The 12,780-nt window shown below is 44.5% G+C and overlaps 1 protein-coding gene across 1 annotated transcript; it reads right to left on the bottom strand.

The window, feature by feature from the left end:
- Nucleotides 1-392: 392 nt before the first annotated feature.
- Nucleotides 393-11,646, bottom strand: bicc2 (bicaudal C homolog 2). The gene is made up of 19 exons (XM_018699461.2): nt 11,207-11,646; nt 9,979-10,025; nt 9,495-9,564; nt 9,285-9,364; nt 8,931-9,092; nt 8,771-8,824; nt 8,294-8,509; nt 7,953-8,204; nt 7,619-7,750; nt 7,135-7,324; nt 6,118-6,251; nt 5,828-6,036; nt 5,173-5,278; nt 4,541-4,580; nt 2,752-2,915; nt 1,756-1,975; nt 1,502-1,656; nt 1,224-1,323; nt 393-1,107 (listed from the first exon to the last, which is right to left on the bottom strand). The coding sequence occupies exons 1-19, from the start codon at nt 11,502-11,504 to the stop codon at nt 977-979; spliced, it is 2,760 nt and encodes a 919-aa protein (XP_018554977.1). The 5' UTR covers nt 11,505-11,646; the 3' UTR covers nt 393-976.
- Between the last annotated feature and the right edge of the window lie 1,134 nt (nt 11,647-12,780).

Below are 12,780 nucleotides of genomic sequence, written 5' to 3'. Positions count from 1 at the left end.
GTGATAAATTAAATTGGAACTTTCAGGTGAGCAGTCAGGCGAGACCAAGCCACATTAAAAGGAGTGTCACATTAGCTTCACACCAATAAATGTATTTACATATTTAGGTTTTCTCATGAATTTTGTTTCATTAACTGATTCTTGCTATTGTATATCTCAAAGCCAACTGCACCTTGTTCACCAGGAGCTCTGATGCTATTGTTGCTGTGTTTACTCCTGAAACAAATACATTATTTTTCATGCAGCACAAATGTGATTTGAATTTGTAAACACAGAGTGTGACACCAGTGCCCTCTGCTGGTCTGATACCAGGTCTGAGTTGATGGCAAATTCAAACTGCAGCTGGTTCAATGTTACTTTGAATGGTAGATATTGTCCTTGTGACTTAGGGGTTCAAGACGCATTCATTCATTTTTTGCAAGTCATTTGCTGTCTTTCTGTCTCTATTTGCTCATGTCAACCCTAATAAAAGCAAACATTCCTCATTAATGCAGTCTTAATAGATAAACCTTGACAGTCAGATTTATTTATTATAACTATCATTTCACAATGTCATTTTGTTTTGTAAATATCTATGTACAATTGCATAAATGTAGCAGTTAATATGGTCAAAACACAGAAATAAATTTGCATAAGAAAAGGCACTTTATAACAATAAAAGACGCCACAAATGAGAAATACAATCAACACCTTCACATGTTCATTTGTGTTTCGTAGTGTGTTTCTTGTGGAATCAGAGGATTGGAAGAGAAGACCTCCTTGTCTTGATTTTGTATGTAAAAAAGCTTTGGGGTATGGCTGTAGATGAAAGGCACTGGATTTAAATGTTTACATAATGCTTGCTGCTCCTCTGGGCAATTTCATGCTCAATTATTTATAGAAAATAATAAGCAGATAAGACCTTTACACTGGCATCAGCATCACTGCATACTTCTAGACATTAAATTGATCAGAGAATGACTGGCGTCTCCTGTCCTCACCAGCGGTTGCTCTGAGCGGCAACTTCTAGATCCACGATTCGTGGCAGTCGACCACTAGCGCCACCCTCCAGGTATCCGGGCTTCACGGCAGACGTGTCCGAGAGCCTCCTCTTGCTCTTGTTCAGGTCTGGAATCGAAGGATAAACAAGTTAATAATTCTCGCAAGAGGAGGCCAGCGACAACCTACCACCACAGCAGATGGAGAAGCAGCTCTGAATCCAAGCTGGGACATTAGCCCCTCACCTGAGATTGCCAATAACATCTTGCGTCTGGCTCCAAAGGTGGAGACACCCACCTCCTTCAGATCTTCATCAGACAGAGTGAGGAATGTCTGGTAGTCAATCTGGATGAATAAAGATAGCAGTTGCATCACGATGCTCATTCATAATGCATAATGCATTTGGCTGGGGGACAAAACTGCGCTTGTTTGTGTGTATCTGTATGTTTCACGCTGTGTGGCAAGTTCTCCCACACAGCCACCCCACCTTAAAACCAGTGTGTTAGCATGTGTATGTGTTTACCTCTTGTTGTTCAAACACATCAATGTACTTGATTAGGCCAAGTTGACTGAGCAGCTCAGGTAAGTCATCTGTCATCTGGGGGGAGGGGCTCCGCTGACTGCAGGTTGATGCCCTCCTTGATGAACACACACCATCGAAGTAGCTGCTGCTCTCCGCTAGACACCAAAGGTCAAAGTTCAGAAGCCAGAATTGGACATGAGAGAGCGGCTACCTCGTCAGCCCAAAGACCCAAAGGCACGTGTGTAAAGACTTACAATGTTTGTCACTTCTGCCTCTGTTCATAGATGACACAAACGCGGGGAAGGAGGAGGTGGACGAGGAGAAGGTAGAGGGAGGTGAGGAGGGGGAGGATGACGAAGAGGAGGACGAAGAGGAGGAAGAGACGGGCAGGGACGAGGATGTGGATCCACGTCTGTCCCTCCAGTTCTCGGAGTCGCTCCCGTTACACATCTTCCCCATCTGAGTAGCCCATGACTAGAGAGAGAGAGAAATTGGTACATGTTAAGTATTAATTTGTGTTTCTTTCACCTGCGGACATTTCAAGCAGCAGCATCTTGTGTTTCTGTCACTGTCCCCTTCTCTCATCTGTCTTCTCTTTGAGCTAGAGGTCATGAGATAAACATCCTCAAGCTATGATATATTATCTTGTGTGTTTCAGTGGACAAATGATCCATAGGTCAAAAGATTTAATCGTGCATCTATGCTAGTTCATTTTCTTCTGCTGACTGACCTGTGATGGTAGCTCTCTCTCAAATTATCAATGCAGCAGGCATAGCAAATGCTTCCTCAGAGCCGCCAGGGTCTCAGAAGAAAATTGAACTCATTCGAGGAATGCCTCTTGCTCTTATTAACCTAAGTGAGTCCTGCTTCTCCATCATTGGATACCGAGCAGTCAGAGAGCAGCCGTTCAGGAGGCTTTTAAAGAGGCGGGGAGATGAGCAGAAACGGCTCAGGTAAACAGGTTGCAGAGGAGAGGTTGAGTTGACGGAGGCGATGGTATCAGACTCCAGGAAATTGGGCGTACAAATTGGCAGTGCTTACCACACAGTGTGATAAATGCTTAAAACTGTTGGAGGGCAATACCAATAAATGCGACCATGTTAGTGGGGCTGCAGCGGGGGTGCTAGTTTCACCACACTGCAACAAAAGAGGGCTTTGGCAGCTCGAAAGAATTCAGCAAGTTCAGCAAAAGTACACAAGTCTGAAATTAACAATCAGGATCAACCATTTTGCATTAAACTCATTGGTACCTGTTGCTGGCTGGTGCTGGTGGTCAGGTAGGGTTTGTAGCTGCGGCGGCTGATGTTGCGGAGCTCTTTGACTGCCTCAGCTGGCATGGACTTGGAGAAGCCGAGGCCACTCCAGGTGTCTGTGGGTGTCCGGACCTCTGTGACCACAGGCTTCCTCTGCATGGCTGACATGACACAGCAGACACAGAAAGGAAACATTCAGACTTAAACCTGCCTTAACCGCTTTTTAGGCCAGCTGAGACACAAAGCTGTAGGTGCAACTGACATATTATCATCAAAAATACATACACAGAGCAACATTAGCATTCATTTTGAGTCGTTCTGGGCACCTGACACATGTAAGTCCAATATTCACTTTTCTTTTAACCCTGTTTTCCTCTCCACCAGCTCCTGAGGCAAATAAAATAAAATATATATTATATATAACAGAAAATATTGAATGTAGCAGCTTTAAGGAGAAAGATTTGAGTGCGCAGACACTTGTAGAGAGCTGTCCACACCAATACTCTCCATAGCATGCAAATATTCTCATGTCTGCAGTCTGTCCATCATGAAAATGCATTGCAGGTTTCCTCAGTTTTCTCTGACATTCTGAATTGGACAAGCTGGGTTCAGGTGTTAAATAATGAATCTCAAACAGCACGTCCTCTTGCCAGTATGTGGCACACTTCACTTCATCAAATTCAGAAAGCTGAGGCTGAGACAGACACACACACACTCGAATGACAAAACAAGTGACCCTGGGTCTCTTTTGGCACCAAAACAGCTTCCATGTGTGAATGTGTGATAAAAAAAAACTGCAACAGCACTCCACAAAGAGTGTGATATCAACAGGATTATAAGTGGTGGGGTGTCATTTGCGTGTGTTTGCATGTGTGTGTGTTTGTGTGAGTAAATGTCCCATTCATATACCGGCATATGGGTGTCTTAATGACTGTGAGGCAGATGGCCCATTCAAACTGCTAATTCATAATCCCATAAAGCAACACTGAGGGAGTTTAGTACCATTTGGCTGCAGATCTTCCCAGTATCTCTCATTCTGCATGATGGATGGGGCAGTGTTTCCTCTGTGTGTGTGTGTGTGTCTGTGTGTCTGTGTGTGTGTGAGGGTGCACACACAGCTGTCTGTGCGTGTGTGTGTGTGTAAGTGTGTGTGTGTGTGTGTGTGTGTGTGTGTGTGTTGCCTGTATTGTGTTCTGCCCCATGTGAATTAAGTAGGAGTGCCAGTGCCACTCTATTATAACTTTGGCACAGTGCAGCCCATAAACAGGTCCCCTTCATCAGTTGTCTTGGCAGTGAGCAGCACTGAAATGCCCCCCCACTATCAAGCCCCCTGCCTCTGCTCAGGATATTAATGTGTTGCCTCTATAACATACTTGAATAAACTCAAAAGGTTGCTTCATCCTGCCTAATAATACGACATCACATCATTGTTTTAACAACACTTCTACAGCAAACTAAATAAAATCAGTTGATCTAATGTTGTTTGAGGAGCTAAGCTAAAGTAGGTTTCCAATCTGTGCTCTCTTAAGCTCCAAAAACAACAACTTGGTTGTATAAAGGTGGATGTCTGATGAGCAAAATAACAATGTGCAGCAAGTATTGTGTGCCAAATCCCTCTGCAAAACATATTTTAATATATTTATCTGCAGTATACAGTGAGTATAGATCAATTAAAAAAAGGAATACTTGCTTAGCAGTGCCCTAATTGTTGCTGCAGAAATCTGTGCAGAGTTCCTGAAAACCACAGTAAGACAGGAAGAAATATTAAACATTTAGGAGCACTAACCTCTGGTTGCCAGTAGTTTCTTCTTCTCATAGTCATAATCCTACACAAAGCACAAACAGGAAATGGAGTAGGTAAATAATGCATGAAATTGAATTATTTTTTTCTCGGGTTGCTGAGGAGAAGCAGCGGTGGGGGGGAACCTAATTTATAGCGGGAACAAATACTTGCATAAAACAACATTTCCTGCTGCTGTGGCAGTAAACTTGTTAATTCTCTGTGCAGTAACCTTTGAGAGGGAGGAAGAAGCAAACAAACAGAAAAATCGATCCTCCAAATCAAATCTTACCGGGGTCAAGGATGTGCAAAACTGCAGGTTATATAACACCACAAATAACCTGTTCCTGCTGTTTTCTCTCTCTTGTCACCTACATAAGATCTGGCATAAGATGAACAGGAGTTCATCTTGTTTCCTCTCTCTCTCTCTCTCGTACCCAGTGAGTATATCTAAAACACTATTACACCTTCGCTCCTTCAGTATCAAAGGTCTTTCAGAGGATCACAGAGATTTGATCGTCTCCCTGCTGAGAATAAGCTGTCGCCAAATAAGGTCACCCAGAGATGCGGTGCATCACTTTGTGAGAAAACAGGAGGGGAAAGAGAGAGAGAGACCTGCAATTCCTGTTTTTCCTCACCTCAGCCTTGGATGAGTCAGCGCGAACATCATGAGCCAGCGTCACGTCTCTCCTCAGGCTGTTCCTCCGCTCACTCCTCCCTCCCTCGATCTCAGCGTTCAGCAATCTGGCACATTCAGGAGAGGCACAGGGGTGCAAACACGCACATGCATGCATGCACACACACACACACACAGAGGGTTAGGTTACAACAGACGACAGGCAACAACAGCAATATTATAGGAGTGTCAAAATGCTATATACTGTATATGTGGCCACTGTCTTAAGGCTGAGTTGCTCCATTAAAACTGCACAGCATCGCTAACTTTTTTCTATACTATCCAAAGAGCCACAAAGTGACTCAGCTAAAAACAAAAAATAGATGGGGTCAACGAGCATTGCTTTTGTGTAACTGGGTTTTAGAGACTCTAGACAGATGTAGTACATGCAGGTGTGTGTGTTTGTGTATTAATCTCACTGTAGGGGGCAAAACTCTGCTCATAGTCACTGTGCAGACTCACCATCCATCTAGGGACAAAACCTGGGTCCCCACATGGTTAAGCATTGGTTTGTGGTTTAGGATTAGAATAAGGGCAAGCACTGGGGCAATTGATGTAAGGCAACACAATCCCCTCACAAGTGACAAAATCAAGTGTATAAGTCTGTGAATGCTCACCTGTAGGTTAGTGCCTGCCCTGTTGAATGTCGTCTGCCCTGGCGGAAAACCTTGGCGATTTCAGGGCCCTGGAGGCTCCCCCTCCGACCCATGAATCCCACCCTGCTAATGCTGTTGCTCGCTGCATCACACGCCTCAGGTGATGACATCACCATGACCTTAGAGCTCTCATCCTCTGATTGGCCGGACTGGTCCTCATTTTCTAGGATCTGAGGAAAAGGAAAGAATACAGCGCATTGCATTGATGTTCATCTGTCAAGGATTTATTGTGACTATAAACAGCTACAAACCTTCTCCAGTGGCCGGGTGTCTGTACCCTTCACCCCTGTCCTTCCCTCGTCAACAGGAGGGATGAGGCCCGGTGGGGGTGAGGGACGAGGCTTGGCACCAGTCAGCACCTCTGGAGTGGGAGCAGGCACAGGGCCTAATTAAAATGAAGAACATATGATGATAGTGAGGAAAAGATCACACTAGTCTCTTTTGAAATATAGACAGCATAACACAAAAAAAACAGTGACTATGAGTTCCCATCCACCTGTCCCTCTGCGTGTCTTAAATGTGTACATAAAAGGCAGCCTGAATAGAAATGCCAGAAATAACACTTCAAATGTACAAAAAGGTAAAATGATTGGCTGAGACATGTAGAAATGTTGCCACATTGTTGAACAAAGAGAGTGCAAAACAGCGATGAAAACAGCATCTATAATTATGTTGGCAGCCTGATTCTGCTTCTTTATCCTCTATTTATTTCTATCAGTGTAGACACAATATGACAGTACTTCTGTAGCCCACGTCTCCACATTTCATTCACCAGAACACCCAACATACAAAATGGTGCTGGATGAAGCCACCACATAGTATTTGTGAATAGAGGAACCAAATCATTTTATGAGAGGAACATAAATGCAGCACTGGGTGTCCTGTAAAGCAGAAGTAACACGCTATAATGGATCTTTACTTACAGAAGCTATTTTTTCTCTGTGCTTCACAATGCTGTCATACATTAGAGTAGCTTAAATTGTTTGCATTCTCTTTTTACTTGTGGTAAAGTGAGACAATACTAATAAAAATTGGTGCAGTCACTGTGTAGCTTTCAGCCCATTCATCTCAGTGTCCCCCAGGTTGGATATGTGGGAGGTAAGGGCAGGGCGGTGGTGCACACAGCTGTCTACTACAATGTCTTTTTTTGGCCAAAATATAAAAACTCTAAACACATAATAGTAGCATAGTGTAGTGACTCTCCAATTCCTATGACATTTGGATGGAAACACGCCTACACAGATACATACCCACGTGTGAATCCTCACCTTGCTCAGACAGACGAAGCTGCTGCAGCAACATGTTAAGCCAGTAGCTGGTCAGCCCGCTGCTGGCCAGCACGGGGTCAGGTGTCACCTCCATTACCTTGGCAGTCTCGCAGGAATCCAGCCCCAGGAGCAGACGGCGGGCTTCATAAAGACAGGAGATGTTCCTCTCCAGACCTTTCACCACCACTGACTGATAAACACACACCAACACAGAGTTTTTACATCAGTATTTAACTCACCACAGCCAGTGGAGATTAGTTTTACATTCAAAATCAAAGTGAACATTCATGAAATATTTCAATAGACATTTCTTATTTAACCCAATGTGCATGAAATAAGCAATCACAAACTCTAGTGTGGTTCTAGATTGAAAGTGAATTTAGAAAGATGGGATTGGTAAGCCAACAAAACAATATTACCATTTCTTTTTAGACAACGAATCAAACAGTGAGAAAGCAGCAAAGCTACATGGGTAAAACTGTACCTTGCTGGTCTGTTTTACTTTGGGTTTGACACTAATGAAGACTCCCAGGTTTTGCATCATCTGAGCCAGTTTACAAGGATCTGCCTCTCCATCTTCACGCATGTCAAACATCAAACACACAGGCAGACAGTCCTAGATATGCACACAATGGATAAAGAAAACTTTTGTTTTTACAGCAGCAACAAAACACACTGTACTGGCACAGAAACGAGATTAAAACAAGAAGACATTTTTTTTGACATATGCAAGCAAACAAAAAGAAAAAAACAGTAACTCTCAGCAATGTTCTTAAGCACAATCTGGACAAAACAAAAACAAAAAAAATCCACTGTACCATGAGCTGCTGCCGAGCCAGACACACTCCATCAGGGCTGCCCTGGATGAGCAGCGAGGGAGGGCTCTGAGGAGCGCTGAGGTCCGGTAAGATGATCTGGGTCTGGGTCTGGTGCATGACACTCAGGAAGTGAGCTCCGTTCTGACCCAACAGGAAGAGGTGCTGCTGGGAGGTGACATCCAGCTGGCTGCTCACTATGCCGCCTGTGACCTCTGACCCCAGCAGCAGGTCCATCAGGATGCAGGTCGCCTTCTGCCAGGTGATGTACATAACATATCATAGTCTGATGTGTGTCAGCTGTGGACTGGATTCAATGTCTCTCTGAAATGTTTGGTGCTAACCTTGACAGCAGCTGTGTTGCCCTGCAGGCCCCAGACGGTGCAGCAGTTTCCGTAAAAGGGGGGCTGGGCCGCCTGGGGCGGCACGGCAGCCCTGAAGCTCACGCTGACCCCCAGTGTCTGCACCACCTGCTGAATGAGCGGGGAGCCCACATCTGGCAAAGCCTGGGGCACCAGACTGACCGGAAGGTCAAAGGTCAAGGAGAGCGGCTGCAGGTCCTAGGACGAGGAAGATCGTGCAAAAAGCGAGAGAAAGAGGAGAGGAAACAGTGTCACAGCCGGGAGAGCTAAATGAAGAAATGAGAGACAGACAAGACAGACACTGGCTTTTTGACAGATATACCTGTCTTCTTTGTGTCAGCCCTGCTATTAATCACTATATTGATCTCTGTGTCTGACAGGAGTGAAGAAATTGAGTTTTGAGACAAATAAAAATCTATCCCGGGTAGTCTGTCCTCACATTACACATTGACCACTCACTCTTATCTTCCTCCTGGCCTCCTCCACTCCTTCTATGGGCCCAGCGATGGAGACCTGGCATAAGTTTAGAAAAACATTAAAATTTAAATGAAGTTGTTTTCAGTTTCTTCTCAAAGCAGCAGTTAGTAGCTCATTAAAACACCGCTTCACCAACTGTTACCTGATTGCTTTTCTCTCCTGTAGCATTGTGGCGGTTGGAGTCAGGGAAGTGGATGTGACAGGAAGTGACCTCCATCACTTTTTTTATGTTTCCACCACCTTTCCCGATGACGTGGGAGTGCTCTGTGTAGGCCACATCCATCTTTAGAGTCACCTTGTTCACCTGGATTTTGTATAAACAGCAGTGTTTGTGCAGATTACAGCCACTTTTATATTAGTGCAAAAGGGGTTTTAAAATTACTTCTTCTGGGGTGAAACAGTAACAGCGTAGTTATGCTGTAAAAGTACGTCTGTATTGGTACATTGGTGATTTAATTGTTCAGATGCATTGTGAAAATCAAGTACCAGCTCTTACCCTGGTTTCCAGAACTTCTAGTATCTTCTTTTTGGCTTCCAAAACATTGGCTCTCTTCCCTTCAACCTTGACATGTGGATCTGGGTGAAAATAAAAACTCAGTTATACAGTAATGTCCCAAAGAATGAGTAAAAAAGAAAAACACAAGACGGGGAAACATCAAGCAATGATATGATGTGTGACTGAAATACAGTATCCAGAGTTTGTCACCTTTCTTTGACTTGGCTCCAATCTTCAGCTTGGATGGCCATTTCACCTGAGTGTTAGTTTCTCTCATCACCTGCGGGAAGCACAAACAATACGAGAGAGCGAGAAAGAAAGAGGTGATTGTGTGCGTCAACACACACACAAATCACAACACATACAGTTGGAACATGCACACACACACACACACACACATACCCAGACACAAAGCAGATCTCTTCGATCTAAGAATACAAAGCCTCATTTGCATTTCAAAAGCTGCAATTATCACCTCCATAAAACCAGTAATCACTGGATGCAGAGTGTGGAACAAATGTTGAAATGGTGGCAGGGATGCTCTTGCTGATCTCTAAGCTACATTTAACCAGGAGGCTTTATGCTCAGATGACTCTACAGATGGCTGTCGCTGAAGAGTGAGGCTGAATTTTCTTTGTTATTTCATTTTCTGGTTAATGAATAAAATGTTTCCAAGTTGTGGAGTTTCACTTACTCTCTCAAAAAACTCCTCGCCTGTCTCAACGTCTCCGTGCTTTGGAGCTGAAAGACACAAGGCGAGGAAACATGAAGAACATACAGATGAAGATAAACAGACATGTTGTATTCTTCTGTTTATAGCACAATGATGGTCAATATCAAGCATGTGTGCAAAGTCAACATTTGAATGTTTACTTGGCTGAAATTTGCCAAGCGACTGGAACAAGGGGTTGCCTGGAACATAAACAATTTTAAAAGGCCATCGCTCCACGGTGACATTTACAGGCTACAGGAGGTGGGAGGAAAGCCCTAGGACTGCCCTCGCCCATCCCAACCCCCCCCACCCCATCACTATGGGTTACGCTGGCTGGAGCTGGAGGAATGGGAAGAGAACAGTGTGGGGTGGAGAGAGAAGGTGGTGGTTGGGGTGGAGGGCGGGGGGCAACCACAAATTAGCCTAGAGACAGCTAATCACACTGATGGCATTTGCTGACGCACAGACCTCCCACTTGACCAAAAAAATTAAACAACAACTCCGAAATCAAGAAGGAATGTACAAAAAAAAGAGCTCCTCTGCCTATCAGAGTGACATCTAAAGTTGAGTGTAACAGATTATCACCTGAAATGTATAATCTTTACCGGCTGACAGAGGCTGCTCAAACAGCCACAAAAGAACAGTCCCCAGCTGCACACACATTAAAAACAACCCACAGTTATCAGAGCTGATCCTGCTTGGGTGCTCTCCCGTCATGAGCCCGGGGTGAGGACAAACAGACAAACATCAGCCTCTATCTGCAGCAGTAGGGCTCCATCGGAAAGAGTTTCCCTGGTAACACAGGGGAGGCATTTGTCATAAACCTGCCAAGCAGTGATAACTAACAGAGGCAGTTACCTCTGCTTCCCAGACAAGAATGATAATAGCAAAAAAAGAAAAAAAGGCTCCTGAATGCATAAGCCATTACAGGTCATAAATCATGATGATACAGCAACAGGAGTTTTGTGGATGGCAGTTATTCTGATGGTGACAACAAGGGGCACAGCCAGCTGGAGGCCCCTGACAGACACACAGGGTCAGGTAGATAACAAGAACTGTGAGGAGAAGCGCACTGGGAGGCCATGATAGGCATCAGCAACACAATAATGTTCAGAAAAAAGCAGATGATAAGGCAGAATGTGAGAAAACATGGAGTGCAGGTGCATGATACTGACTCTAACATGGACTTTTAATGTCTCATCTCACTCACCATACAACATGTTCTCCAGCTTCTTCCTGTCAATCCTGAACCTCTCCTCCACCCACTCTGGGTCCACACTCTGACCTCTCGTGTTCTCCTCCACCAGCGCAGAGCTTCCTCCCGCCTCCTCCTCTTCCTTGTCCTCTTTTTCCTCCCTCTCGCATTGGGCCTCGCTGGGCTCAGGCTTCGCCGCTGAGCCGGGTTCTACGCTAGTTTCCAAGTCAGGCTGCTGGGGTGCTACAGTGGCCAGGACCAGAGAGCTTTCCTCTGTGGTGGGGGTGGTGGTGTTGCTGGTGGTGTTGGCCATAGCAGGACTGAGCCCTCGTCAATGTTTGTGTGTGAGTGAGTAGTATGTGTGCATGTGTGTGACCAAGGAGACCGGCAGGGAGAGAAAAGAGGGGAGAGAAGGGGAAAGAAACACCCCCCCATGCCTTTTCTTTAAATCCCCCGCCCCCTTCACTTAATTTAGTACACAAATCTAACTCTTTCTCTCTCCCTCCATGCTGTTTGAAGCTTGAAGGATTTGCTGCCATGGCCTTGCATTGCATTGCCACTTCTTTACTATACAACACAGGCCATGTCCCCTCAATCTGAGGGGCTCCAGACAGACAAACAAAATCTACAACTTCAACTGAGGATCTTTCTACTCTGAACAAATCCTCTGTAATCCTCAATTCAACATCCACAGATTATGTGGATAGATAGTCAAGGCCTATGATAAGACAAGATACACATCTCACTCTCTCTCTCACACACACATCTCGCAATCCATCCTCACACCAGCACACACAGCTAACAAAATAAACAGGGTCATCCAGTTGGGTTCCATCCTCTGAAGGAGACCTACGAAGGCTTGAGATTCCAGAGGTCGGGGTGAAGGGGAGTGGAGGGGTGTATTGCAGCAGCGAATGTGCTGCATTTTGTGTGTGGGGTGGGGGGGTGAAACAATGCTTGGGTTGAAAAAGAAGAAAACAGTGGCTGTACCCAGGAACTTTACTTACATAAAAGTTTTTAAAAAACAAAAAACAATGTAAATATACTCCTTGTACATACCAGTAAAAATGTTGCATTCAAAGTCTGACTCAAGTAAAAATACAGAAGTATTATCAGCAAGATGTACTTAATAAAAGTAAAAGTACTAATTCTATTAATATAAATAACAGTATCACATTTAACACCAATCTGTGAATGTGCAAGCAGCCTTTCACTGTTATAGCCTGTGGACATAGAGCTAGATAGGTTACATTATTTAGTCCAGTGCCTCCCAACCTGGAGGTCATGCCCCCCCCTCTGCAGGATCACAAGGCTGTGATATTGTTAATGGGGGAGAAAATACAGAAAACAATAGGTTCTGCTACAGAAAAGAGAAGACATTTTTAGGTCTTTATAAAATTGGACCTGGAACAACTTATTCAAGGAAGCCCCCTGAGAAGTTTTGAGGGGAAATCTCTCTTTCTATGGGGAACGAGCTAATAAATGTTGGGAAGAGTACGACTAGAGTACACTGCAGTAACATACTTAAGTAAGTTTACATAGTTACTTTCCACAACTGCATCCAATAAAACTCAGCTCTGTAACTATGT

Source organism: Lates calcarifer, linkage group LG8 (assembly GCF_001640805.2).
Source record: "Lates calcarifer isolate ASB-BC8 linkage group LG8, TLL_Latcal_v3, whole genome shotgun sequence".
Taxonomy (NCBI): Eukaryota; Metazoa; Chordata; class Actinopteri; family Centropomidae; genus Lates; species Lates calcarifer.
The sequence above is the reverse complement of the archived record's forward strand: the minus strand, read 5'-3'. Positions and strand labels throughout refer to the sequence as shown.

Excerpts from the sequence above, each read along its gene's own strand:
- bicc2 (XM_018699461.2), bottom strand. The coding sequence starts at position 11,504 with ATGGCCAACACCACCAGCAACACCACCACCCCCACCACAGAGGAAAGC. Across the intron at positions 6,252-7,134 it reads GCTTCGTCTGTCTGAGCAAG|GCCCTGTGCCTGCTCCCACT; the intron begins GTGAGGATTCAC and ends CATTTTAATTAG. Across the intron at positions 1,976-2,751 it reads CCAGCACCAGCCAGCAACAG|TCATGGGCTACTCAGATGGG; the intron begins GTACCAATGAGT and ends CTCTCTCTCTAG.